Raw genomic sequence first — 25,187 nt, 5'->3', positions numbered from 1 at the left:
TGTTTCCAATTTTCTAACATTATTTCTAATACTAATATAACAATACAATCTTATGTACCTTTGCAGAATCACTTTCAGTTAAGTTTTTACCCATTATCTCTAAATAAGTCCTGTTTCTTTACATCTTGCTCCACACCTTTGTAGCTTCTCTTCCCTTCCTTCCTCCCTTGCTTCTTCTCTCTGCTCTTTTTACCCCCTTGTCTCCCCACCTCCATTTCCCTCTTCTGTGTTCCCCTTTTCTGTTGCTTTCTAACATTATATCCACTTTTCACCTTATTTTTCCCTTTTTTGGTTGATTTTTGGGGTCTTAAAGGCTCCATTTTCTTTCCCTCCTTTCCCTTTTCTTCCCCAAGTAAAGTTACTTGTTCATTAAAGATGGCTTCTTCTTTGCCCCAATCTTCTTGTTGCGCAGTCTTTTCTTGTAGTTTCTCGTAGGTACAGATCGCCATTTCTAAGAACTGAAAAACAGAGCCAAGAGAGCCCTTCTCTTCTTGTTCCTCTTCTTTGTATTTTTTAAATTCCATTTTCAGTTCATCCACAAGTGAGACCATTGTAAAACATTTTTTTCAAATAACCACCCAAGTGTTTTTAGTCATTCAAATATAGTTTCCAAAAATTCCAAAGTCACCAAGCAATCCAAATGCACACAAGCTGTTTCTTTTGACACTTTCTTCTTTTTTCACTTTCTCTTCCAGGGGGTTACTGTTTAGTTACAAAGTTCCAGTTAAAGTGTTAGAAGTATTGTTAGAATTTAACCAGATTCTTTTAAATTCCAGGCAGTGTCTCCTTCCGAATCCTATTCTTATTCTTTTCCTCTCCCTTCCCACTTACAGCAAAAAAAGAGAGGTTTTTTTAATGTTCAGAAATCCTTATTATCCCCTTGACATTTAATTATCCAGTTTAATTAACTATTGATGCCAAAGCAGGTTTTCCGATTTCTCATTCACCTCTGTTCGCTGTCAACGTTAGGAAGGAGAGTGGGAAAAAAAACCTTTCCCTTTTCGCTTTCATTCGCTGCTTCCAAATCTTCCTTGGGAGCGATGTATCTTTTTTTAAAATTTAAATTCCAGGATACCTTAGTTATTGCTTCTTTATCCCGGTCAGCCAAAACTTTCACTTCTTAACTTCCTCCTGCACTTTCTTTTCTGGCTCAGTGCTTCTTTGATGCGGCCATTTCTGACCACCGCTCTTACCACCTTCGGGAAAGGGAGTTTAGCCAGCTGGGGAGGAAAGATGCAGCTTTCCTCGACCCTGCTGGGATCTCCCCCCTCTTTGCCACCTCTACGGGGTGGCTTAGCCCTGAAGCCAACTGGCTCGGGACGCTCCAGCGATGAGCCCAGGCAGAAACCACGCACGATCACGGATTCCTACCTGCCGCCGAAGCCCTGCAAACCGGAAGCATTCAATATATTTTCTATCTTTCTTTCTGAGCACTCTCTCCTCCTGTTCTCTTTGCATGAAGACGGAGTCAAAAACTGGGCATGTGCAGTGGAAAGGGGGCTGGACTAAACTTTGATTGACTCTGTCTTTAAGCAAGGAAGTAGGAGACAGCCCACGCTTTGGATTCTCCAACCCATACAACTGAGAAGAGTACTTCAGTGGTTATGCTTGAAATAAATCTTTATACTTATTTGAACTGCGTGGATCTTCTGATTTCCCTGGTGCATAATCTTATCTCAAATGAACTAACTTACAGAATGCATCCCAAATCCAGGATCTATCACTCTTATAGGACTGAAATTTGGAAAAGCTGTGATTGTTTCAAGTCAAGGACTGTTGTGGTTAGCCAGCAGCGGGTGCGGACGGTGGAGGAGAGTGAGGATTTGGATGAAGGGCCAGGACCATCAGGGAGTGGACTGCTGTCTTCAGGGATTGTGGGAGCTGGCAGCAGTGATGAGGAGGTCCCCGAGAAGCCTGTGCCAAGTGAGCACAGGATGATTCGTAGAAGAGAACAGCTGGAGCAGCACAGGCGATTCGGGAGTAAGGATGCAATGTAATGGCCCCTCCCTCCAGGGAATATAAGCCTGGTTTCAAAATTTTTGCCTTTGAAAAAGGCAAAAACGCTCTAAGGACCCAGCATTGTGTGTAGAGACTCCGACTTATCTAAACAATTCTGTCAAAGCTTTTCTGTCTGGTTGGACTAATTGGCTGCAAGCCATCTTTTATCTACAAAGAAATTATTTGTAGATTAAAGCTGTGAAGGTTTGAGTTGCTGCGTTTGTTTGAGATTTTCTTGCTGGTAACAGGGTTGGGTCAGAACAAGGACAGGTGTGTGGGGGTACAGGGTGAGCACCTGGCAGGACAGGAAGAGTCTGTGGGGGGCACTGAATAAGGTGGGGAAGATGTGCAAAGGAGCAACAGGACACACAAGAGATGGGTGCAAATATGGGAGGATATGGGGGTACCCAAGAGGTACCAAGTAGGTTGGGGAGGATACAAGGGAGTGAGTGACAGGCACCATAATCTGGAGTGGATGCACAAGGGTGTGAATGCATTAGAGGTGCCAAGCAGGTTTGAGAGGGTAAGCCCAGAGGTACAAGGGAGGCATCATGTGGGATAGGCAAGGTATACAAGGGTGCGAGTGTGCATGTGTGTGAGAAATTGACAGCTTAGAGAGGGTGCACAAGGGGGCAAATACAGGTAGTATTTGACTTGACTTACAACAGTTGATTTAGTGACTGTTCAAAGTTACAACAGCATTGAAAAAAGTGACTTATGACCTCTTTTCATACTTACAACCACGTTCATGTGATTTACATTTGGATGCTTGGCAATTAACTCACACTTATGATTGTTTCAGTGTCCCAGAGTCATGTGAACCTCTTTGGTGACCTTCTGACACAGCTGTTAATTTAAAAACTGCTGTGATTCACTTCAATGTGGCGAGAAGAGTTGTAAAATGGGGCAAAACTCACTTAACAAATTTCCAAACAAATTAGCAACACAAATTTCAGGCTCGATTGTAGTTATAAGTTGAGGACTACCTGTATGTACATGAGAGGCACTGCACAGGTCAAGTAGGATGCGTGGGAGTGCATGAGAGGTGCTATGTGGCTCGGGAAAGGTACCCAAAGGTCACAGGTGGTATTCAGCGGGTTCTGACCAGTTCTGGAGAACCAGTAGCGCAAATCTTGAGCAGTTAGGAGAACTGGCAAATCCCACCTCTGACTGGTCCCACCCCCATCTATTCCCTGCCTCCCACTGAGTCCCAGCTGATTGGCTGGGTCTTCTTTGGTTGCCCTGCACAGGAGAACGGAGCTGCAAAGCAGGTTAGTGGGGTGGGGAGGGAATGGCGATTTTACAGCATCCTTCCCCTGCCACGCCCACCAAGCCATGCCCACAGAACCGGTAGTAAAAAACAAAATTGAATCCCACCATTGCCAAAGGTGGATAAGAAACACATCATGGGTCAGGGGTGATGCACAAGAAGAGTTGCACAGTTTGGCAAGGTTGCATGAGCACAGCACAGGTTGGGAAAGGTGAACAGGGTGCCCAAGTCTGCAAGAGAGGCATCGCTAGGGTAGAGGAGTGTGGGGTTGGCCAAGTGTTATGTCAGGAAACATCTCTGAAACCATGATCCAATGAGGTTTACATAAATATCACTGTATCCAGTTCATGCCTATATTTTATAATGAAATAATTATGGGAACAGGGAGAAAGTCCCGTAATTGACTAAAGGGTTGGGAAATTACTACAGACAACGAGCCAAATAGTCAGTAGATTTTAGTATAATCCAACATTTTGTTTGCTCAGCATCCAGTTATTTTGTCCACCCAGATTCAATGAAACCATGAATATGTCAAAATAGCCTGATGGCAAGAAATTGCAAATATATGTTATGATTGTCCTCTTACAGCCTGATTTTTTAAAAGATGGATTCCACTGCAGAATCCAGGAACAAAAGATTCTGTCCGCTTTGATCTACCCAAGACCAGAAATTGGCATAATCTTTAAGCAGAATTTGCTAAGATGAATTTGAAAGAACTGGGTCACTGAACCTGCTGTTTGTACAAATGTAGTGAACGAATGCTAGCAAATGTTCACTCACAGCACGTGTGGGCAGGCAACGCACAATCTCCTTTTGCAAAACCCAGACTATCTCTGTAATATACTGGCAAAATGACTGCTTTCCAGCAAAAATTTAGTTGCTATTTTTTTTTAAAAAAAAAGGCAACACCAGGTTGACTCTTAACTGCATTAGGTCCTTCCTGACATAAATAAAAAATTCAGAGAACCGGCAAATACCGCCTCTGACTGGCCCCACCCCCATCTCTTCTCTGCCTCCCATTGTGTCCCAGCTGATTGGCTGGGTCTTCTTTGGTTGCCCTGCACAGAAGAATGGAGCTGGAAAACAAGTTAGTGGGGTAGGAAGGGAATGGGGATTTTGCAATAATCTTCCCCCAGGAGTGGGGAGGGAATGGGGATTTTACGGTATTCTTCCCCTGCTACGCCCACCAAGCCACGCCCACATAACCTGTAGTAAAAAAAATGTGAATCCCACCACTGGTTATGACTGGCATTAAAGCTACTGTATCTTCTTCAGGAATATACTGAAAAATTAGCCCCATTCCATAGCAAAATGGGGACTATTTTAAACAGAGAAAAATTAGCCCCATTCCATAGCAAAATGGGGACTATTTTAAACAGAGAAAAGGGCCTCAACAAGACAGAATATAACAAGTGTAGCTCTTTGTGAACACATTAATAGTTTTATTGCACCAAGAGGAATCAATTCCCATTTTTAAAACAATAACCCCCCCGTAATCAAATAAATAGCAATAATAAATCTTACAAATTAATTCCAGAAGCAGAACATGTTCAGCCCAATATAAACATTGCCATTTTAAAAACACATATGGCATCCTCAAAGAATGCCCTTAGGTTGTGTACTAGTGGCAAGGAAGACTTATTTCATTGTTTATTATATTTCTATGCTGCTCATCTCGATCTCAAATAACACTGGGTGGCTAGAAACATGGTATTAAGGGGCCTTACCTGGACACTCAGATCACTTCCACAAATTATGTGCGTATGATACCTGTACTTTTATGCAGAAAAACCCACCACAACCACAAACCACATAATCGAGAGAGTAAAACTTTCAAAACCTTCATATATGGCAAATGTAGGGTATTTTTTTTAAATGAAACTAGACCCCAATTTTACAATGGCTGAGTTTTCTCATGGCCAAATTCACTCTCACAGTGTTTCTCGACCTTAGCAACTTTAAGCTGGGTGGATTTCAACAGAATTCTGGGAGTTGAAGTCTACCTAGCTTAAGGTTGCCAAAGTTTAAAAACACTGCACTGTAAGGTTAGAACCAATGTTGGATTTTGAAGGAACAATACCACATTTTGGCTTCTTATCTGGACCTCTGTTCATCTAGGCCACGGGGGTCAAACTCGTGGCATCACGTTGCCATCAGGTGACCTTTCGCCATGTTTTTCCCTATTTGTGGAGCTGGAACAGGCGTGACTTGCGCATGACCCATCAGGCCCGCAGGCTGCCAGTTTGACACACCTGATCTAGGCTGGTGTTTCTCAACCTTGGCAACTTTTAAGAAGCCTGGACAACAACTCCCAGAACTCTCCAGCCTGCATGGGAAGTTGTAGTCCACACATCTTAAAATTACTAAGGTGGAGAAAAAGTGATCTGAACAGTTCATGCTTTCACTCTTTTTAGCAAAGCGAATGTTGTGTACTAGAAGCTAACTTGCAGAAAAGAGTTAATTTAACAGTCAAGTCATTTCTCACCACTGAGTTATAGCCGGTCCAATTGCTTTGAACTCCCTGATTCTAATGCACACTCTAGGCAAGGGGGCATCCATACCACACTGAGTTTTGCTCTTTGCACCAAGTCTCTCTCCTCCTTGTCAGCAGAAGGTTCACCATCAGACCCCACGGCAGATGCTACTGCACCATGAGCCTTATGACATAATTCCAAAAACAGGATTGTGACGGCAAATGCCAGGACCATATTCCTCGTAGGCTTTCTTGGTGTGACACACTTCAAAGAACTCTGGCTGAGGGAAAAAAAACACATTAAGGATAAATCAGAAGCTTTAGCGTGCAAAAAAAAAATGCGATCAAGAAAATGAACCAGTCCGGAAGAAAAATGGGTGGTACATGATCACCTTCCCAGCGCATTTCTCTCCCTTGAAATAGCAGGAATTCACTACACGGGGCAAAGATAGATTGGCAGTTTATTTTGAAAGAAAGAGACACACATCCTCAAGATATTTTTTGCCACAAGGAACAGAAATTTTAAGAAAGCAATACAGAAAGAATTTGTTCCATTTCTCACTCACATTATGCTACTATGCAAAGTGATTGCATAGATGAAAACTTGCTGAAGTCTGCTCTTACACCATTTGTCAAAATAGAATAAAATAGAATAGTTTTCCCCCCCATGCTATCATTCTGCTGAACAACTAATTCCCACAACACCATTTTATGCCCTGGATTATCAAACCACCAAGCAGAGCTCGATTCCTATTATCCTTCTCATCTTTCCTATTACCTATTTCTTCAGCATTTTATGATTATAACTTTTCTGTTTTGTATCTTATTGTTGATTGCTTTTATTAGTATCCTGTCATGATTTATGTTGATTATTTAGTAGCCTATGACTATGACTGAGTGTTGTAATATATGATTTATGATGATTCTATTTTGATTATGATCGTGATTTATCACATGCTGCTTGCAGGGGTGGGCTTCAAAAATTGTAGCAAAGGGTTCTCGGCCCGGTGGGTGAGTGGCCATGGTGAGTGTGGCCTAGTCGGCCTCCTACACCACGGCAGAGGAGCATTTTTGCCCTCCCTGGGTTCCAGAGGCTTTCCTTGAGCCTCCAGGAGGGTGAAAATGGCCTCCCCGGGCTCCGAAGGCTCTCCAGAAGCCAGAAACGGGGGCATTTCCAGCCTTCCTGAACTTCCAGGGGGGCCATTTTTTGCCCTCCCCGAGCTTCCGTGCGAGCCCTGCACTTAACTGCATCCAAAACAGGTCATGTGGGGACTCCTGGGAGGGGCGGGGAGGGGTGGGCGGGGCCAGCCAGGAGTGGGATTTGGGGGTTCCCCGAACTGCACAGAATCTTAGCTAGGGGCTCTCCCGAACCCCTGCGAGCCCCTAGCAGCCCACCCCTGGTTGCTGGTATGTACATTGTACACTGAAGAGCTTATCCTTGCATGCCCAATCATACTGGGCCAATAAAGAATTCTATTATATTTGTCAAAAATCCTATCCAATTGACTATTTTTCCTTCCTTACATTATCACCAGAAAGAGCTGGTTCTGAACTCGGAGGGCTCAGAGTTGGCTCGGGGCTGTTCCAAATTAGAGACTAAAAAAGCACCTTTTTTGAATTTTCGTGAACTGAGCACAGAATTGTACAAAGAGAGCAATTCAGTACACTGAATGATGGCTAGTCAAGTGTCAAGACTGGAGAAGGAAGCAGAGATGCTGGGCAAATGAAAGCGAATATATGTGTCCCAGGATAACATTGCAGGATGCAGTCTGGGCCGGTCACTGGAAACAGAGATTTACTCTTCCAAGCTTTCAGACTCGCGCTGAAGCCAATCCTCAAGAGAATTTCTCTCTACCAGAATGTGGGCTTTGGGCTATTCTGTGCTTCGTGTTTATGTGGTGCTGGGCTGCCAAGTGCAAAAATCTTCAGGTGTTTCGGACTACTTCTTTTAAATGCAGATCATCTCAGTTTGTATCCTGCAGAAAGTCCTCAACGTATGACCAGAACTGAGCACGGAATTATGATTAGAAGTTTACGGTTGTAAGTGTTGTGGTTCGCTGGCAGCCGGTGCAGACAGCAGAGGTATAGGTCAGTGGGGAAGAATGGGGACCAGCCAGGGAGTCTGGAGAGGACTTGGACTAGGGTCCTGCGTCCGATGCAGGGATGGGACCAGGACCATCTGGGAGTGGGGTGCTGCCTTCAGGGCCTTCGGAGTCTGGCAGCAGTGAGGTAGAGGACCCAGGGGAGTCTGTTCCCAGTGCACATGTGCACAGAGCTGCTAGAAGGCAAGAGCAGCTGAAGCAGAAGGGGTGACTCGGGAGTAAGGCTGGGAGGAGATTGCCTTTCCCATAAGGGATAAAAGTCAGACCTCAATGACGAAACTTTTGCAGGAAGCAAAGCAGTTCAGTATATACTGAGTCCTTCTTGAAGCTCTGCATATTCTGGTAGATTTTTTTCCGGTACTGTTACAATTAATTTGGATACTTCTGTTTTTGGCAGCATTCCACAGCACTGACAGGCATGTGCTTATCTGTTTACGTTAGTTTTGGCTGTGACTGGAAATAATTCCCAGTGTTGCATTAAAATAGATTTTGCTTTTAAAACAAGTTTGTGTTTAATTACATTTGACGAAGCCTGGGTCAGAACAGTAAGTCAAGGCATCACATGACCAGATTCAGAGTTATAACCTTTCTTTTAAGTTAAAGCTGCAGTCATTAAGTAAATGATCGTTAAGCAAATCTCTTTTCCCCAACAGGCTTTTTTTTTTTAATGAAAATTGAAAGTAAACCCTAGAAACTGGCCAAAAGAAATCACAAATCAGAGTTATATGACTATGAGACACTGCAAAAGGCTGTAAAGGTGAGCAGGTTGCCAAGTGTCCCAAATGTGATAATCTGATCATTGTAACTCTGAAAATGAGTCTGGGGAGGTCCACCAAACGGTCATTAAGCGGCCCTTTGTAAGTTGAGGGTTATCTATAGGTTCTCTGGATTAAACAAATTTAATCAGATATCCTTAGAAGACACTGGGTTTTTTTAAAACATTTGAGAAATGTTAAGTGGGATTTGGTGCGGGGGGGCGGGGCGGGGATTTTTGCCTAACAAAATTTGTTCTCTCCACATTGATCTTATTAATGCAAGACGTAGCCTGACTGACCAGCAATGGAAAAAACAATGAGTTCATTTGCTGGTGGGAACAATAAAAGGGAAGTTTCTGTGCCTAGGAATCGAACATATGATGTGCAGCCTTTCTAGGACCAGCTCATTTAATAAAAGACATACCGTTGACGCAAGCATAGACCCGCCAAACCAGACGGCATAACGCTGCATGTGATGACTGATGACTTGAACTTCCACAGGTTTGGGCTGCAAAACACAAGCAAAAGCAGAATATTATCAGAACACGACACAGGCTGAGTTAACCAGGCCTACCAGTTGGAACGGCACGCTGTGTTTAATGAATTACTATGGGAGAATAAATTCTGAATAACCATCTGTGTGGAATTAATGAAGCTGGCTCAGATTCCAGCAATGCAGGTTGGAAATCTCCATGGCTCACTACCCAAGATTTGAGTTCTCCATTCCTAATGCAAGAGACCGTTCTACTAGAAGGAATGTAATTACACTTGCCGGATTCAAGCACCTGCCCAAAATATTGTGAGTTCCGCTATTTTTTTTCTCCAAACTGTTGCTAGAATCACAGCTTGGACATCTATGGTCCAGCAAAAAAGGAAAATATTGATCTATCTTTCTTTTCCTTCCTTCCTTCCTTCCTTCCTTCCTTCCTTCCTTCCTTCCTTCCTTCCTTCCTTCCTTCCTTCCTTCCTTCCTTTCTTCCTTCTTTCCTTCCTTCCTTCCTTCCTTCCTTCCTTTCCTTTCCTTTCCTTTCCTTTCCTTTCCTTTCTTTTTCTTTTCTTCCTTTGTCTGTCTGTCTTGACTCCTGGCAATTAGCTGGATAAAATCCCCCCCAGTATTCTTGACAAGTGATTTGCCATTGCCTTGTTCCTAGGGCTGAGAAAGAGTGTCTGGCCCTAAGAGACCAGCTGACTTTGTGTCTAAGGCAGAACTAGATTTCACAGCCTCCCAGTTTTTAGCCTGATGCCTTAACTGCTATACCAAACTAACTCTCATTCATCCTCTACTCCACTCATATTAACCAGAATGAAATCCTTTGGGCTAAACCTTTTGCAATCAGACCTCTGATTTCCAAAAATCTGAGTTTTGTTACAAAGGAGTATAACTCTGGGCTGAAAATGTTCTAACGCTTTCTGGATGTTGGGCAGTTCTTTAAACCTGCAGAATTCAACTGACTGTCATCATATAAATAATATAATGTTGTTCTTTGCAAATCATCTCAGAGCACCATATTGGCCTGAATAAATGCAATTAGCATGCTTTTTAAAGGTGTCATCTGATTTACAGGCCTTGCTAATCAGTTCAGGGTCCTCCCTTTGTTTGTTCAGCCATTTAATGAAAAATCAAAATTTACCTTTAATCGACCACCACTGAGTTCTTCGCTGATTTTTAGTCGAGCATCTACTACTCTTTTCAAATCTCTCTGTAAGCGACGACCAAAATCTCTGAACATCGTAGATCCTCCTGAAAGCACCACATTCTACATGACAAAGAAATATTTTGGGGGCTTTAGACAATGCAGTCAACCTTTTGATAAAACAGACAGATCTATGGATCTTTTTTCCAAGATGAGGAATAGCAGGACAAAAATGTGATCGGTCAGGTACATCCATACAGAGAGTTTTCAACTTACGACCATTATTGAGCCTGAAATTATGTTCGCTAGTAGTTGCAGCCATTAAATGGGTTACCATAGCCTGAAATTATGTTCGCTAGTAGTTGCAGCCATTAAATGGGTTACCATATGATCAGGCCTGATTTTGTGGTTGTTAAGCAAATGACATGGTTTTTAAGTGAATCCATTTTTCCTCAAGGGCAGTTTTTGCTGAAAACCAGGAAAAAACATTGAAAATCACAGTCATGTGACCACAGACCGTAGCAAACAGTTGTAAAAACGAGCTGGTTTCCAAGCCTCCAAAATGTGATCACGTGACCATGTGAGGGGGATGTATATTCAGTCATTGTAATTTCAAAATCAAGTCATAAGTATCTCTTGGGGGGGGGGTCTGTGGTAGCTACTAAGTGATCAGCAGTAAGTAAAAAACTTCCTATATCACATGACAAATCCACTGATGTCATTCTGCAGGAAGATCGAATAAATCAAGTTGATGACCATCACCGCACAATCAAAGTGCAATCAAATCTTTACAAGCTTTGCACTGAATATGAGCTTCTATTGCAAAGGTGCCATATTTTTTTTGACACACATATCCCATGGATACATCTATTTTCACACTGAGCGTCCAGTCTTTCAGCTTGCCTGGGCATCATTGAGTGAACTCTCTTAGTATTCAAGATTTCGCTTTAGAATAAGCATCTCCATTACAAAATGAATTGAAGCAAAACTGAAAGAAAGCAGCAGCTAGGTTGGAGAAGGAATGAATTAATTTATGCATGGAACAGTGTTTCTCAACCATGGCTACTTTAAGGTGGGTGGACTTCAATTCCCAGAATTCCCCAGCCAGCTTGTGGGAGTTGAAGCCCACACACCTTAAACTTATCAAGTTAAGAAACAATGGTGTAAACCAACACACTAACAGAGGTCTCCAAACTTGGCAACTTTAAGACTTGTGGACTTCAACTCCCAGAATTCTCCAGCCAGCATAGTTGGCTGGAGAATTCTGGGAGTTGAAGTCTACAAATCTTAAAGTTACCAAGTTTGGGTTACCCCTACACTATAAGATCTTAACTGAAAATTAATGAGATATTTCAAAACAAAAATTCCAAATTTCCATAACCGAGAAGGTCATAGTCATCTTACCTCACCTGATAATTTACTTTAGTCTATAGGAGGGTACACAGTTTATTCTATTTATTACGTTTAATAGACTTTAGTCTATAGGGGGTACACAGTTATATTCTATTTGTTACATTTAATAGACTTAAGGCCAAAACCTTTTCCCTCACACGGCACATTACAATAATGAGTGCTAATTAAACTGATATGGTTTTTGAGAAAATTGTTGGTTTACTTCTTTCAAATGGCTAGAAAGGCTAATGAGAATTAGCCGTTATTAATTCCTTCATCTCAGCCACAGCAATCCTTATGAATCTGAGACAGGGGTCTTCGAACTTGACAGCTTTAAGACTTGTGGACTTCAATTCCCAGAATTCCTCATCCAGTCAGGTTAGCTCAGGAATTCTGGGAGTTGAAGTCCACAAGTCTTAAACTTGCCTAGTTTGAAGACCCTTGACCTAAACACTGGAGAAAAGAGCACATATGAATCCAGTTGACAATGGATTATAGGAGACTGTTGAATTTTGATGCAGAAGATGGTCTCTATAACTTCTACATTGAACCGTAGCATCCAGGGTAAAAGTTATTTGAATAATAATGGACTATAAAACAGAAGGACAGAAGACTAAGTGAAACTTTTGAATGATCCATCCATACATTATTCACGGAGAAAAGTTTGCTCAGCAGTTAATAATAACAAAAGGATAATAAAGTAGGTGTAAATGTTAACTAGAAAAGCTTATATTGTGTATGGTACAACCGAACTAATTAATCCACACTATTGCTATGAATAGAAAGCAGTAGTAAATACCAATTTAAGATATACAAAAAAGATTTTCGTTTAGAATTCCTTTTACGAAGGTATTTTAGACAACTTCTGCTGTGAAACGGTATTGCTTCATTCATGAAATCAAGGAAGAGCCTTCTTTAGTAGACAAATTGTTTCCCGTTTCCCCTTTTCATTCTTAATGATGATTAAATGTCAAGATACCCAACAGAAGAACCGGGGACTATTTCAAAGAGGATGACCCCAGATCACTATAACCAAGGTCCTTGGTGTTCTCTGAGCTTGGCTGTTTTCTGGAAGATGTTTCATTACCCAAGTAGGTAACCTAATCAATGCAAGTACAGCAGCAAATCCCACACTCACTAACACTGATGAGGTTAGTAAACTGAGTAATAACAATAGACTTATAATGAAACGTCTGCAAGAAAAAAACCAAATTCAGAGAGCACCAAGGAGCCAAAGTCAACTATAAATATTATCTTCTATTGGTAACGCTATAAAGTCTTCAGAGTGATTTATAGCCTGTTACAAATGTCGCCTATGGATTTTCAGCAGATAGTGATGATAGCAGAGCTGATCTCTCTTTAGTTAAAGATTACTTCACTCAATAATCTACAACTTTGGGTTTTTTTCATTAGCTACCTAATGAAATTTTACAATTTTACAAATAATGATTGTACTAATCTGAGAACAATTTATTTTTTTGTGATTTTATTTATCTCATTTTTATTTATTTTCCTGCAACAAGGTTATATTCCTAATACAAACAGCTTTGTTTCATCTGCAATTATCTGGTCAAACTTTTAAACTTTCTTCTTTTTACGAATTTTATGAGGATTTTTTTTATAGCCACAAGAGGGGGCTCCAAGATAAGGAATAACAACATGATGGTTTTCCGTTATGAAATTAAATTTAAATTAAGATAGGCAGACAGGGTTTTAGTATAAAAAACAGTATTTTGGAGAACTTTTAAGAACTGAATGCTTAGAATTAGGCTGTAGCGCTCTTTTAATGGCTTTCATTATCTTTTTTTTCTTACACGATTATCTGGAGGCTAAAACATATGAAGAATGGTTACAGGAACTGGGCCTGGCTAGTCTAGTGAAGAGAAGGACCAGCGGAGACATGATAGCAGTGTTCCAATATTTGAAGGGCTGCCACAGGGAGGAAGGGGTCAAGCTATTTTCCAAAGCACCTGTAGGCCAGACAAAGAATAACGGATGGAAATTGATCAAGGAGAGATTTAACCTGGAAATAAGGCAAAACTTTCCGACAGTGAGAACAATCAACCAATGGAACAGAAATTGCCCTCGGAAGTTGTGGGAGCGCCATCACTTGAGACTTTCAAGAAGAGATTGGTCTCCCATCTATCAGAAATAGTGCAGGGTCTCCCGCTTGGGTGGGGGATTGGACTAGATGACCTACAAGGTCCCTTCCAACTCTGTTAATCTGTAAATCTGGAATTTATATATTAGGTCTATATCATTTTTAAACCTTATTATGTTACACTTAACTGGGGGCCAAAACAGAAAAGGCTCTTCTTGCCAGCCAAAATTCTGTGATCAATGGGATCCAAAATAGGCGCTTTCTGCTGGAATTAATGGAGTGGTTAACACTGAGGTAAATTCCTTAGATACTCTGAACCCATCCCATAAAAGCCTTTGAAAATTATCATCATCTCTTCCTCCATTTCCCCAAGATTATCTATGCATTCCATTAGAAAAAGTTTTCTCTTCCCAGGTCAGGAAAGAGACATCACAAAAAAACATATTAGAACTCTGTTGACACAGGATATAATGCTAGAATCTTGAAGCCTGCCTAGGATTCTTTCTCCTCTTTATATTAAAGAGAATCAAGACAGGGCAATCTTGAGTGTTTTCCTCACCCTCCCCTGTCTACCTGGGCTAAGTAGATATTTACATAGTAGTCAAGGACTGCCTTCTTCAAGACTATCTTTGTCCTGGACAGCTTTTGTACACCCCACTGCTGATGCCAATAGAAGCCATTAGAAGAAAAGAATGAAGACATACAGAGAGGACAGAGAAGAACTACTATCTTTTTATAAATGGAATTGATAATTAATATCATGCATCATTATTATGCTAATAATCCTAATTGTTCAGGAAAAAATGAATAAAGCTAAAAAAATAAAGCTATTATATGTCTTTAAGAGACAGATATGAAAATAGAGAATGTTAACCTGTTGGGATGTACAGGAGCCAGCAAAAAATAAACACAATTCAATATAAGTAAATATACAATGATCCACAATGGAGCTAATTATCCTAATAACATAAAAAATTAGGAAAGCCTTCAATGCACTTCCTTGTAATTCTAGGACTGTCATAGTTTTTGATTGGCAGCATCCATCCAGGCACAACCAAAATGAAATATGTACCTCCGTCCTTGTATGAAAATGCCAACTAATGTTTAATCAAAGCAAGTAGCTCAAGGATACAAGGATAGCTAATAAATAAACAATAAACAGAATGCATGAAAATATCAGGCAAGAAAATTTAAATGAATCTTTTCCTGCCAAATTACACTGCCATTTTAAAAAGGGTGTTTTTTTTTAAAAAAAAAGTAAGACAAATTGCTTGTGCGTCTAATCACACTACACCAAATAAAGTACTTCTGTTCTATTCTATTCCTCTACTCTACAAACATATGCATGAATTTAATTATTAAAAGTTAATTTTTTTAATAGCTGAAATTTCATGAGATCAGTAAATCTCATAAGATTCTCAGAATTAGGAGGCTGCCATTAGTTTGTGGTGATAGGCCATCTCTAGCAACTAGAGCCACTTAAATATGGTATTTCATTTCATTTTTGCCTACACCAATGATCACCTGCAGTATTTTATGGGTCATCAGTGCCCCTTGGAGCAAAAAAACAGAAACCATCAAGGTAAAGTTATCCTGTCAGTGAGGTAGGCAGGCTCCAAATTTAATAAGTATAATAAACAAATTAAAAAGCAAGTGTGAGATTTTTGTCTACTTCTCTAAAAACGGATGAGCTTTAAAGGCATGAGAAAAGCTGAATCTATAGCTAGACACCTAATGATGTTCAGAAATGTTCAGTGTTGGACTAATACTGAAAATAAAAGCAGTTTTACCAAAATTATGTTTCCAAGATCATAATCTATTTGTTTATTCCTCTACCTGCAAGCTACTAATCAAACCAGCAGGAAGACACACAAGGTGTGAGACTTCAAATTTCACCTGAATGTCGTTTCATAATTCTGTCTCTCTGTGTACCTTATACAAAGGACGCCGAACATCAATGGGACAGTTCTGTATAACTTCATCCACAACATTCGAAATAGAGTCCATAAAATCTGGATTGGCAAACTAAAAACAAATAAGAGAGGCAGATAATCAATTAATGCAGATATAGGAAGTCTTGGAATTATGACAGTTGGTTTAAACTTATAACAGCTGAAGTTATAATAGCTGTAAAAAGCGTATAGGTAATTTTTGAGTTACAGCCATTGGTTTAATGACTGTTTGAAGTTGTGCCGCAGCTGAAAAAAGTGACATATGATTGGTCCTTGCACTCAAAATTCTTCCTCTTGGCAATGGGCAGGTATGTACAATAGTTGCAGCATTCCGGTGTCATATGATTGGCATTTGTAAGGCTTGCCAGGGATCCTATGACAAGCAATGTCAATGGGGAAAGCGGATTTGCTTTATAACCATATGATTCATTTAAGAACCATGGCAAAAAGGTCGTAAAAGCAGACACAACTCATTTAACAACCACATGACACAGCGGCAAATATTCTGGTCCCAATTTTGGTCATAAGTCTGTTCTTAAATCCTTCCTTGGGAGCTGACAAGATCTGCTGTAAATGAGCAAGGGAAAGAGGTGACATATAACCAAAACTAACAACAAGGAACTGTTAAAAAAGGTGTGGGGAGGAACCTTTCCTGGATTCCACATAGCAATTATGCAGGAAAGCATAATTTATTTCTCTCCCTGCTGGGTTGAAAAATGGACAAATTAATCCAATTTCTGGTCTGATTTATAAACATCATCAGAGCTGAAAAACAAAACCAGCTGAGTTTGTAAATAACAGCTCTTACATTTTAAATTTAACAGAATAATTCAGCTGAAAGGGACCTTAGAGCAGGGGTGGGATTCAAAATTTTCAACAACCGGTTCTGTGGGCGTGGCTTAGGTGGTAGGTGTGGCTTGGTGGTCATGTGACTGGGTGGGCGTGGCTTGGTGGTCATGTTATTGGCTGGGTGTGGCCAACTCAATATCACTCACATCGAGCCATGCATCTCCTTACCTGGCCTCTCATGACTGTGGGGATGCTGCAACAGTCATAAGTGTGAAAAATGGTCATAAGTCACTTTTTTCAGTGCCATTGTAATTTTGAATGGTCATTCCACACAAGCAAAATACCCGCAAAGGATGGGGGAAAATTCCAGAGATGTTCCTAAGACAGAAATTCTAGTCCTGCCAAGAATGTAATAAGGGTTAACGGAGAGGCAGTTTCTGTAAGCAACACCAGAATGTTTCCTTCCTGCCTTCCTTACAGGATTAGGCCAGTAATTTCTTCTAACAACCGGTTCTCCGAACTGCTTAGAATGTTAACAACTGGTTCTAGCAAATAGGTGCGAATTGGTAGAATCCCAACCCTGCCTTAGAGGTCTTCTAGTCCAACCCTCTGCTCCACCAGGAAACCCTATACCATTTCAGACAGATGATTGCCCAATCTCTTCTTAAAAAGAAGACCAGCCATTCTGGTTTTCTTGGATCTTCTAAGTTTATGCTTGCTATCCTAGCATTCCATCTACTTTATGTTTTGTCCTGGATTTTTCATTTCTTAATGAAGTAGCATTGTTAATACAGTTGTTTGCTGGCAAAGCAAGGCCAGCAGTTTGTGAATGCAAAATCAGACACTCCCCACTATTCTCTTTCCCCTTGCAAGGTTCCTGGGCAGATGCCCCCTTCTTCCCCCACAGCAGCTGGACACATGTGCTACTGCTTCCCTTGAGCTTTCGTTCCCAGCTGGTTTTCCACTTTTCCCAGCACAAGGGGCCTGGTTTGGACGATAAATGATATAGTCATACTACTCGTGGATCTTAACTGTAGCTATTAATTCTACTTTTCCAAGAAGAGGTGGCCAAAAGGTACTAATGGCCTTCTGTCAAGAATGAACATCATGTCAGAAAATAAAAGAATTAATTTGATGCAGTTCTTCAGTACCTAAAGCAGTGTTTTTTATCCCATTTTGGAAACTTTAGAATGGGTGGACTTCAACTCCCAGAATTCTCCAGCCAGCTTCCCTTCAATTCTGGGAATTGAAGTTCACACATCTTAAAATTTATTAAATTTATTTATTTAATTTATTAAATTAATTTATTAAAGTTGAGAATGACTGACTTATATCAAAGGGAAGGTGTGCATTTTCTAACACTAACACTAACACAGCATTTCCGGATCCCTTTATAAGTAGATTACTGCATTCCTGTCAAACAGGCAAACAAATAGTAAAAATAGGGAGCGCTATATCAAACACTGCTCCAGTTAACAGCGGTGTCCCCCAAGGCAGCGTTCTAGGACCCAGACTCTTTATACTCTATATAAATGACCTTTGCGATCACCTTATAAGCAACTGTGTCCTCTTTGAGGATGACGTAAAACTATTCAACACCACCAACAATGTAACTATCCTTCAAAGCTACCTTGATTATGTGTCTGAATGGTCAAACATCTGGCAACTCCAAATCTCGACCAACAAATGCTCTGTCCTACACATTGGTAAAAAAAATCAGTACATTAAATACAAACTAGGTGGATATGACCTCGTTGATGATCCTCACTCTGTCAAGGACCTCGGAGTTCTCATATCAAATGACCTAAGCGCCAGAGCTCACTGTAACAGCATTGCCAAAAAGGCATTAAGAGTTGTAAATCTAATCTTACGAAGCTTCTCCTCTGGAAATATCAAATTGCTAACTAGAGCATACAAAACTTTTGCTAGACCAGTACTCGAATACAGCTCATCAGACTGGAATCCGCACTGCATATCAGACATTAATACAATCGAGCAAGAAGTAAGAAGTATTTCACGAGAAGAATACTATACTCCTCTGCTTGCAACAGAATACCCTATATCACCAGGCTTGAGATTTTGGGCTTGGACCACCTTGAATTACGCCGCCTATGGTTAGACAAGCGTAGCACACAAAATTATCTGCTACAATGTCCTACCAGTCAATGACTATTTTAGCTTCAACCGCAGCAATACAAGAGCACACAACAGATACAAACTCAATGTAAACCGCTTCAAACTCGATTGCAGAAAGTACAACTTCAGCAACAGAGTGGTCAATGCCTGGAATGCACTACCTGACTCTGTTGTTACATCCTCTAGCCCCCACTCCTTTAACCTCAAACTAACCACTATTGACCTCACCCCACTCCTAAGAGGTCTGTAAGGGGCGTGCATAATGCCCCATCGTGCCTACTGTCCCTGTCCTATTGTCCCCATTTATTCGTACCTATTTCCTGTATTCTTACTCATGTTTATACTTATACCTATTATCTTGTAAGCAATTGACAAATCAAATAAATGAAATAAAAATAAAATAATTTAGCCACAAGATGATGCCTTACGAGTACCATTGCCCTCTTTCCTGCCTGCCTGCCTCCTGCTTTCTTACTACCATCCTTGCAACTACTATGATTACTACTACTACTTCTACTACTACGACTACTACTACTACTGCGGTGGTGGTGACTTCTATTACAGCAATCTTGTCTCGTACCTCTGGATGAAAGAAGACCTCTGGCCCAAGGAATCGTTCATAACCAACATCTATCGTAAATGTGTTTCTGTTGATGGTATTGATTCCTGTGTATTGCTTAATCCATTTGTGGGGATCAGCATCATACTTTGCAAATTCTTTTACTATGTCAGGACAAATATAACAGTATTTTTCCTGTCAATAATACAAAAAAGAAGGAAAATGTTTGTTTTATTGGGTGAAAGAAGCTGAGATTAAAAGTTAACATCTTTAGAAGTTATTCTACATTGCAGCTGCTCCAGGGGCTCATTTTACAATTGCTGAGGAAAAAAATGTTTATTATCAGAATCTGAAAGCCATGAGCAAAAAAACAAACAAACCAAAAAAGCAAACTGATCAAAGAACCGGTGAGTAAAGTTGACTTAATGGAGTTGGGCAATATTTTTGCATTTCAAGGAAGCCCCTTCTCATTGCTCTTCTTCTTTTCTTAAAATCACACAGCTATTGTGTCACGCAGGATCCGCTGAATAGGCAAAAGAAGAAATAAAGCACTTTTTAAGTCCCGAACTTCCACATAACATTCGGAAGCGGATCAGGCAAATTCCTCACTCACTCACAGAATTTTAGGGAGGGCTTACAACTTAATCAGATTTGCAAGATTCTATTATTATATCCAATCTCAACAAAAGTAATTTTATTCCCCGTGGAACTGATTTTCCAGTCAAATCCATCTAATGAGGCTGACAGTTATGTTCATTCCCCAATGTTCTGGGAGTTGAAGTCCAACCATTTATTATTATTAATAATAATAATATCCCAACTTTAATATTTTTATAAATAATTCAAGGCCCCACAGATACCTAATACTCCCTCCTCTTCTTATATTCTCCACAACAACCCTGTGAGGCAGGTTGGGCTGAGTGAGACTGGCTGGACCAAAGTTACCCAGCCAGCTTTTCATGGCTATGGCAGGAAAGTCTTATGGTGATTGGCCCAAAGATACCCAACCAGCTTTCATGCCTAAGATGGGACTAAATCTCACAGTCTTCTGGTGATTGGCCCAAAGACATCCAGCCAGTTTTCATGTCTAGACCGGCACTAGGACTCAGAGTCTCCAGGTTTCTAGCCTTAACTACTAGAAACACCAAGCCAGGGGTGTCAACTAATAGCCCGCTGGCCGGATGCATCACACGCAGGCCACACCCACCCCGGCTCCGCAAAGGCAAAAACCATTGCGATATGTCACGTGACGCGATCGAGTTTGACACCCATGCACTAAGCACTTCCTTGTCTCTAAAGATCCCAAAAGATCTTCACAAAAGATCCCAGTTCCTACTCCAAGGATTTTGGAAGTGTTGTAACTAATTATGGCAGTACTTCCTGTGAAAAACAATCTGTTCTGAGGCTGGAGCAACCTATTCTGGGATTAAGGTATTCTGTGACAGAACATTTCACAACTCCCTTCTAAAGATAAAGGTTCCCCTTGCACATACGTGCTAATAGTTTCCGACTCTGTCATGCCCCTGTTGGAGTCTGAATCTGAAGAGGAAGTAGAAGTATGGCTCCATTGGGTGTGGAGGAAACTGGGGAAGGGCAAAGTCCGGCTGGGCAGAGCAGGGGAGAGATAGAACAAGGGAGAGGGATTCCAGAGGAAGACCCAGGCCCACCCCCTCTTCATCCTAGGATACGCAGGGAGGAACGGAGAAGAGTGGTTTACAGGGGAGGAAAGGGCCCTGATTGCCTTCATTAGCTGAAGCTGGGAACACAGTGTATAAAAAAGGCAAGCTGTGGGCAGCAGGCTGTTGGGAGCAAACGTGACTGTATCTTGTATCATCGTGGCTTATCTGTGTTCCTGGCGTCTTCTCAACCATGTGAGTTTTGCTGTGCTTTCAAGTCTGAAATTCTTGCTGCTGCCCTGCCAAATTAATTATTTCAGTTTGGCTTGTTTGGACTTTAAGTTACAGTTTGTGTTTACCCTGTTTCGGACTGAATTTTCTACAGTCAAAGGCTGTTCCTGGGAGAGTTTTTCTCCAGCCAGAAGGTAATCGGGACATTGGGGGCAAAGTTGGAGATAATAAAGGGACTCTTATTCCTTATCTGACTGTGTTGCCTTTGTGCCACACCTGGGTCATCACAGGCTCTAGGGGGCAGTTTTCATCTCTGTTACAAAGCCAAAGAGCCAGTGCTGTCAGAAGACGTCTCCGTGGTCATGAAGCCAGCATGACTAAACTGCTGAAGGTGCACGGAATGCTGTTACCTTCCCACCAAAGTGGTCCCTATTTTTCTACTTGCATTTTTACATGCTTTTGAACTGCTAGGTTGGCAGAAGCTGGGACAAGTAAGGGGAGCTCACCCTACAAGGCACTAGGGATTCGAACTGCTGAACTGCTTATCTTTCGATCAACAAGATCAGCGTTTTAGCCACTGAGCCACCACATCCCTTCTACTATCAACTTAAAATGAATGGGATATCCAGAAATCAGGGGAGAGCACATTTCACTGATTCCCCCAACTCTGTTCATTATTTCTAGAGAATTAATGAAATAAAAAGTATTTACCTTTATTGTTTTTGCTGTTTCCAGGGATTGCTCCGGAGGAATTCCTATCTCCCTTTCCCTTAAGAGTTGTTGAATAAAATATGTGATGTCTCTTCCTGCAATGGGGATGTGCTTGATGCAGCTACCAATCACGTAACCTTCTGCCTTCCAAAGGGGGGGAAAAAGTTACTTAGCTTTAGACTTCCAACAGTAACCAGTTCAGAATTTGGGGGCAAGTACATTCTGCTTTTCAAGCAATTATGGTAATCCTTGACTTACAACCACAATTGCGACTAGAATTTCCACTGTTAAGCAAGCATTGCCTAATCCAGTGGTGGCTAACCATTTTGGCCTCCTGTGTCAAAAATTGTGCATGCACTTGCACGCTCGCACTCACATGCCAGCACCCAGAAGGCAATGCGTGCCTCCCTCACGTCTCCTACGCATGCGAGGGCAATCCCCACCTTTGCTGCCCCCTTACCTGCACTGCACCTCACAGTTGTTTTTCGGCTGGTTTGAAGCTTGAGGAAGACTTGTGCAGGTTTCTGCAGGGCAAAAATTAGCCCCGTTTCATCACTTCCGGTATTTTTGGAAAATCAGGAAGTATCGAAACAGGGCTAGTTTTCGGCCTACAAAGCCTGAAGGAGCCTGCAGAAGCCTTCCTCAAGCCTTTTGAAGGCCAAAAAAGGACTCAAACTGGCCGAAAATCAGCTGTGAGGTGCGCGCATGCGCAGTGAGGTAGTTTGCTTGCAGCTTGCATGCCAACACAAATGGCTCTGCGTGCCACCTGTGGCACGCTTGCCATAGGTTCACCATCACAGGCCTAATCCTTTGTTGTTAAGTGAATTGTGCCTCATTTTATGATGTTGTTGCCATGGTTAAGTGAATCACTGCAGTTGTTAAGTGAATCTAGCTTACCCTGTTCACTTTGCTTGCTGGAAGTAGCTGGGAAGATTGCTAATGGTGATCATGTGACCTCAGGACACGGCAACCATCGAAAATACAGGCCTGTTGCAAAGTGCCCAAATTTTGATCAATTGACCATGGGGATGCTACTACGGTTGTAAGTATAAGCACTAGTTATAAGTCACTTTTTCAGCACTCTGGTAGCTTCAAATGGTCGCTAAATGAATTATATGTCAAGGATTATCTGTATTATTTAATAAGGGTTTCAGATTTTAGCTTTTCAAAATGTACCCTCTCCCCTGCGAAATTAGCTAGTTGTGGAAACATGATAATTGAACTTATGACATAATCAACTTACACTGGGTCTAAAAAATCCTACGGTAGTTAGACCTCAATATATGACCATATGGGAACCTACCCATTAAGGTCATATCTTATGATAGTGTAAATTGGATTGGTTGTGTGACCAACCCGATTTTACAACCTTTTTTGCAGCAGTTTTGGATATCTGACTGATGTTGAAAAATAAAGTTTTGTCTGTTTTTAAAGAACAAGCAAAATCTTCCAGGCTGGGCAAACTGAACAGAAGAACAGACAGGACAGTCCTCAACTTACAATAAGTGATTGTGTGACTATAGGACACTGTAATCATTCATAAATGAGAGCTGGTTGCCACATACCCAATTTGAGTTTCCATAAGCAATCCTGGAGGGGTGGGATTCTACCAGTTCACACCTATTTGCTAGAACCGGTTGTTAACATTCTAAGCAGTTCGGAGAACCGGTTGTTAGAAGAAATTACTGGCCTAATCCTGTAAGGAAGGGAGGAAGGAAACATTCTGGTGTTGCTTACAGAAACTGCATTTCCATTAATCCTTATTACATTCTTGGCAGGACTAGACTTCCTGTCTCAGGAACATCTCTGGAGTTTTTTTCCCCTCTTTGCGGGTACCTTGCTTGTGTGGAGTGACCATTCAAAGTTACAATGGCACTGAAAAAAGTGACTTATGACCATTTTTCACGCTTACGACTGTTGCAGCATCCCCACAGTCATGAGAGGCCAGGCAAGGAGAAGTGTGCCTCGATGTGAGTGATATTGAGTTGGCCACACCCAGCCAATAACATGACCACCAAGCCATGTCCACCCAGTCACATGACCACCAAGCCACACCTACCTCCTAAGCCACGCCCACAGAACGAGTTGTTAAAAATTTGAATCCCACTCCTGAAATCATGTTACTGCTGAAGTGGTGCCCAGTTATAAATGAGAGTACAGTGCAATCATTTTTTCAAGGCCATTTTATTTGAGCCATTGTTACATGAATGATCATAAGTGAGGATTACCTGTGTATCGTACTTACCACTGGAATGACATGAGTCACCCCATCACCACTGTCAACCACTGTGCCAGTTAAGGTACGGTTCCCAACTTGTCGTGAAGTCCAGGATGCAGCTAAGGCGAGCACGGCCTGTGAAAGTTAATTTGAAAAATAAAATAGTAAATTAACATTTCTCACCAATTTCCCAAATAGTTGGTAGATTTCCAGGCCAAGTGAGACTCTATATATAAAATAAAAAATAAAAGACTAAATATCATGTTCCCTCTTTTTAAAAAATACCAAAGGAAAGAAAACCTAAAAGACATTTTAATAAAAATAAAAGCACTTTCTACATCTTCTGTACCCAAAGGGCAGAATGGTCTTCCTCAACTAACATTTCCTAGACTAGCATGCTGGCTTGGAACTTGGAATTGAAATCCACAGGTCTTGCTAAGGTTGAAAAACATTGCCCTAGAATAATGCCTTCAACTTGTACAGATGTTCTCTCTGGCCCCCATGCTAGTTAGCCTACAAACCAACATAATCATGAGATTATGTTAGATTCCTGGAGCAGTGTCTGGACAGGAAAGCAACAGAGCTGTCTTGATCCAATAAGGCACTGTTTGTGGTAGAAGAAGAACCATACCTTTCCAAAGGAATGGTCCCAAATAAGTTAGCGCTGTTAAAAGGAAACAAAGGTTTCTTCTAATTTTTGTGGAGCTATAGAAGGAAGGAAGGAAGGAAGGAAGGAAGGAAGGAAGGAAGGAAGGAAGGAAGGAAGGAAGGAAGGAAGGAAGGAAGGAAGGAAGGAAGGAAGGAAGGAAGGAAAACTGAAATTATGAAATGATGCAAAACGGAAAAATTTGGAAAATAGTTAAATAAAATCATCTTAATTACAGAGATGAATTAGAGATGAAATCACAGCAAAAGCCTTCCTTCCTTCCATCCCTCCCTCTTTCCTTCCTTCCTTTTTAAAAGTTTGTAACTTCAATAATGAAAATGTATAAGACAGATGGATATAAAAAATGTATACAATCTAAAGCTAAAGAGATATAATTTGAATAAATAGAAGGAAAGGAAGTAATAAAGAGAAGTTCGGGATAAGATATGAAGATGAATAGATAAGGTAAATATATATATTAAATTGTGTTTGTTTGGAAATGTGATAACTTGGAATAATTCTGTCTTTAAATAAGATGTTGTATTGGTTTTTTTAGAAAAAAAATTCTTATGTCATTATATTTTATGTTTTGTTTGTCTGTGTA

At 41.0% G+C, this 25,187-nt stretch overlaps 1 protein-coding gene across 7 annotated transcripts in view; it reads right to left on the bottom strand.

Moving 5' to 3' along the window:
* Positions 1–4,687: 4,687 nt before the first annotated feature.
* ACTR3B (actin related protein 3B) overlaps positions 4,688–25,187 on the bottom strand; it is a 36,034-nt gene continuing 15,534 nt past the window's right edge. For 4 of the 7 annotated variants that reach the window (XM_087916102.1, XM_087916100.1, XM_026719899.2 and 1 more), the window contains 7 exons: positions 23,965–24,072; positions 21,720–21,863; positions 19,183–19,356; positions 15,658–15,750; positions 10,230–10,355; positions 9,023–9,106; positions 4,688–6,022 (listed from right to left, as the gene is read on the bottom strand). In XM_087916102.1, coding sequence (XP_087772228.1) covers positions 5,927–6,022; positions 9,023–9,106; positions 10,230–10,355; positions 15,658–15,750; positions 19,183–19,356; positions 21,720–21,863; positions 23,965–24,072 — 825 coding nt within the window. In that variant the 3' untranslated portion in view covers positions 4,688–5,926. The remainder of the gene's footprint in view (positions 6,023–9,022; positions 9,107–10,229; positions 10,356–15,657; positions 15,751–19,182; positions 19,357–21,719; positions 21,864–23,964; positions 24,073–25,187) is intronic. The other 3 variants (XM_087916098.1, XM_087916101.1, XM_087916099.1) reach the window with 1 other exon arrangement.

The sequence above is a fragment of the Pseudonaja textilis genome, chromosome Z, assembly GCF_049901715.1.
Source record: "Pseudonaja textilis isolate UNSWEBS1 chromosome Z, rPseTex1.2, whole genome shotgun sequence".
NCBI classification, from domain to species: domain Eukaryota; kingdom Metazoa; phylum Chordata; class Lepidosauria; order Squamata; family Elapidae; genus Pseudonaja; species Pseudonaja textilis.
Note: the sequence above shows the minus strand (reverse complement) of the source record. Positions and strands in the feature narration are given on the sequence as shown.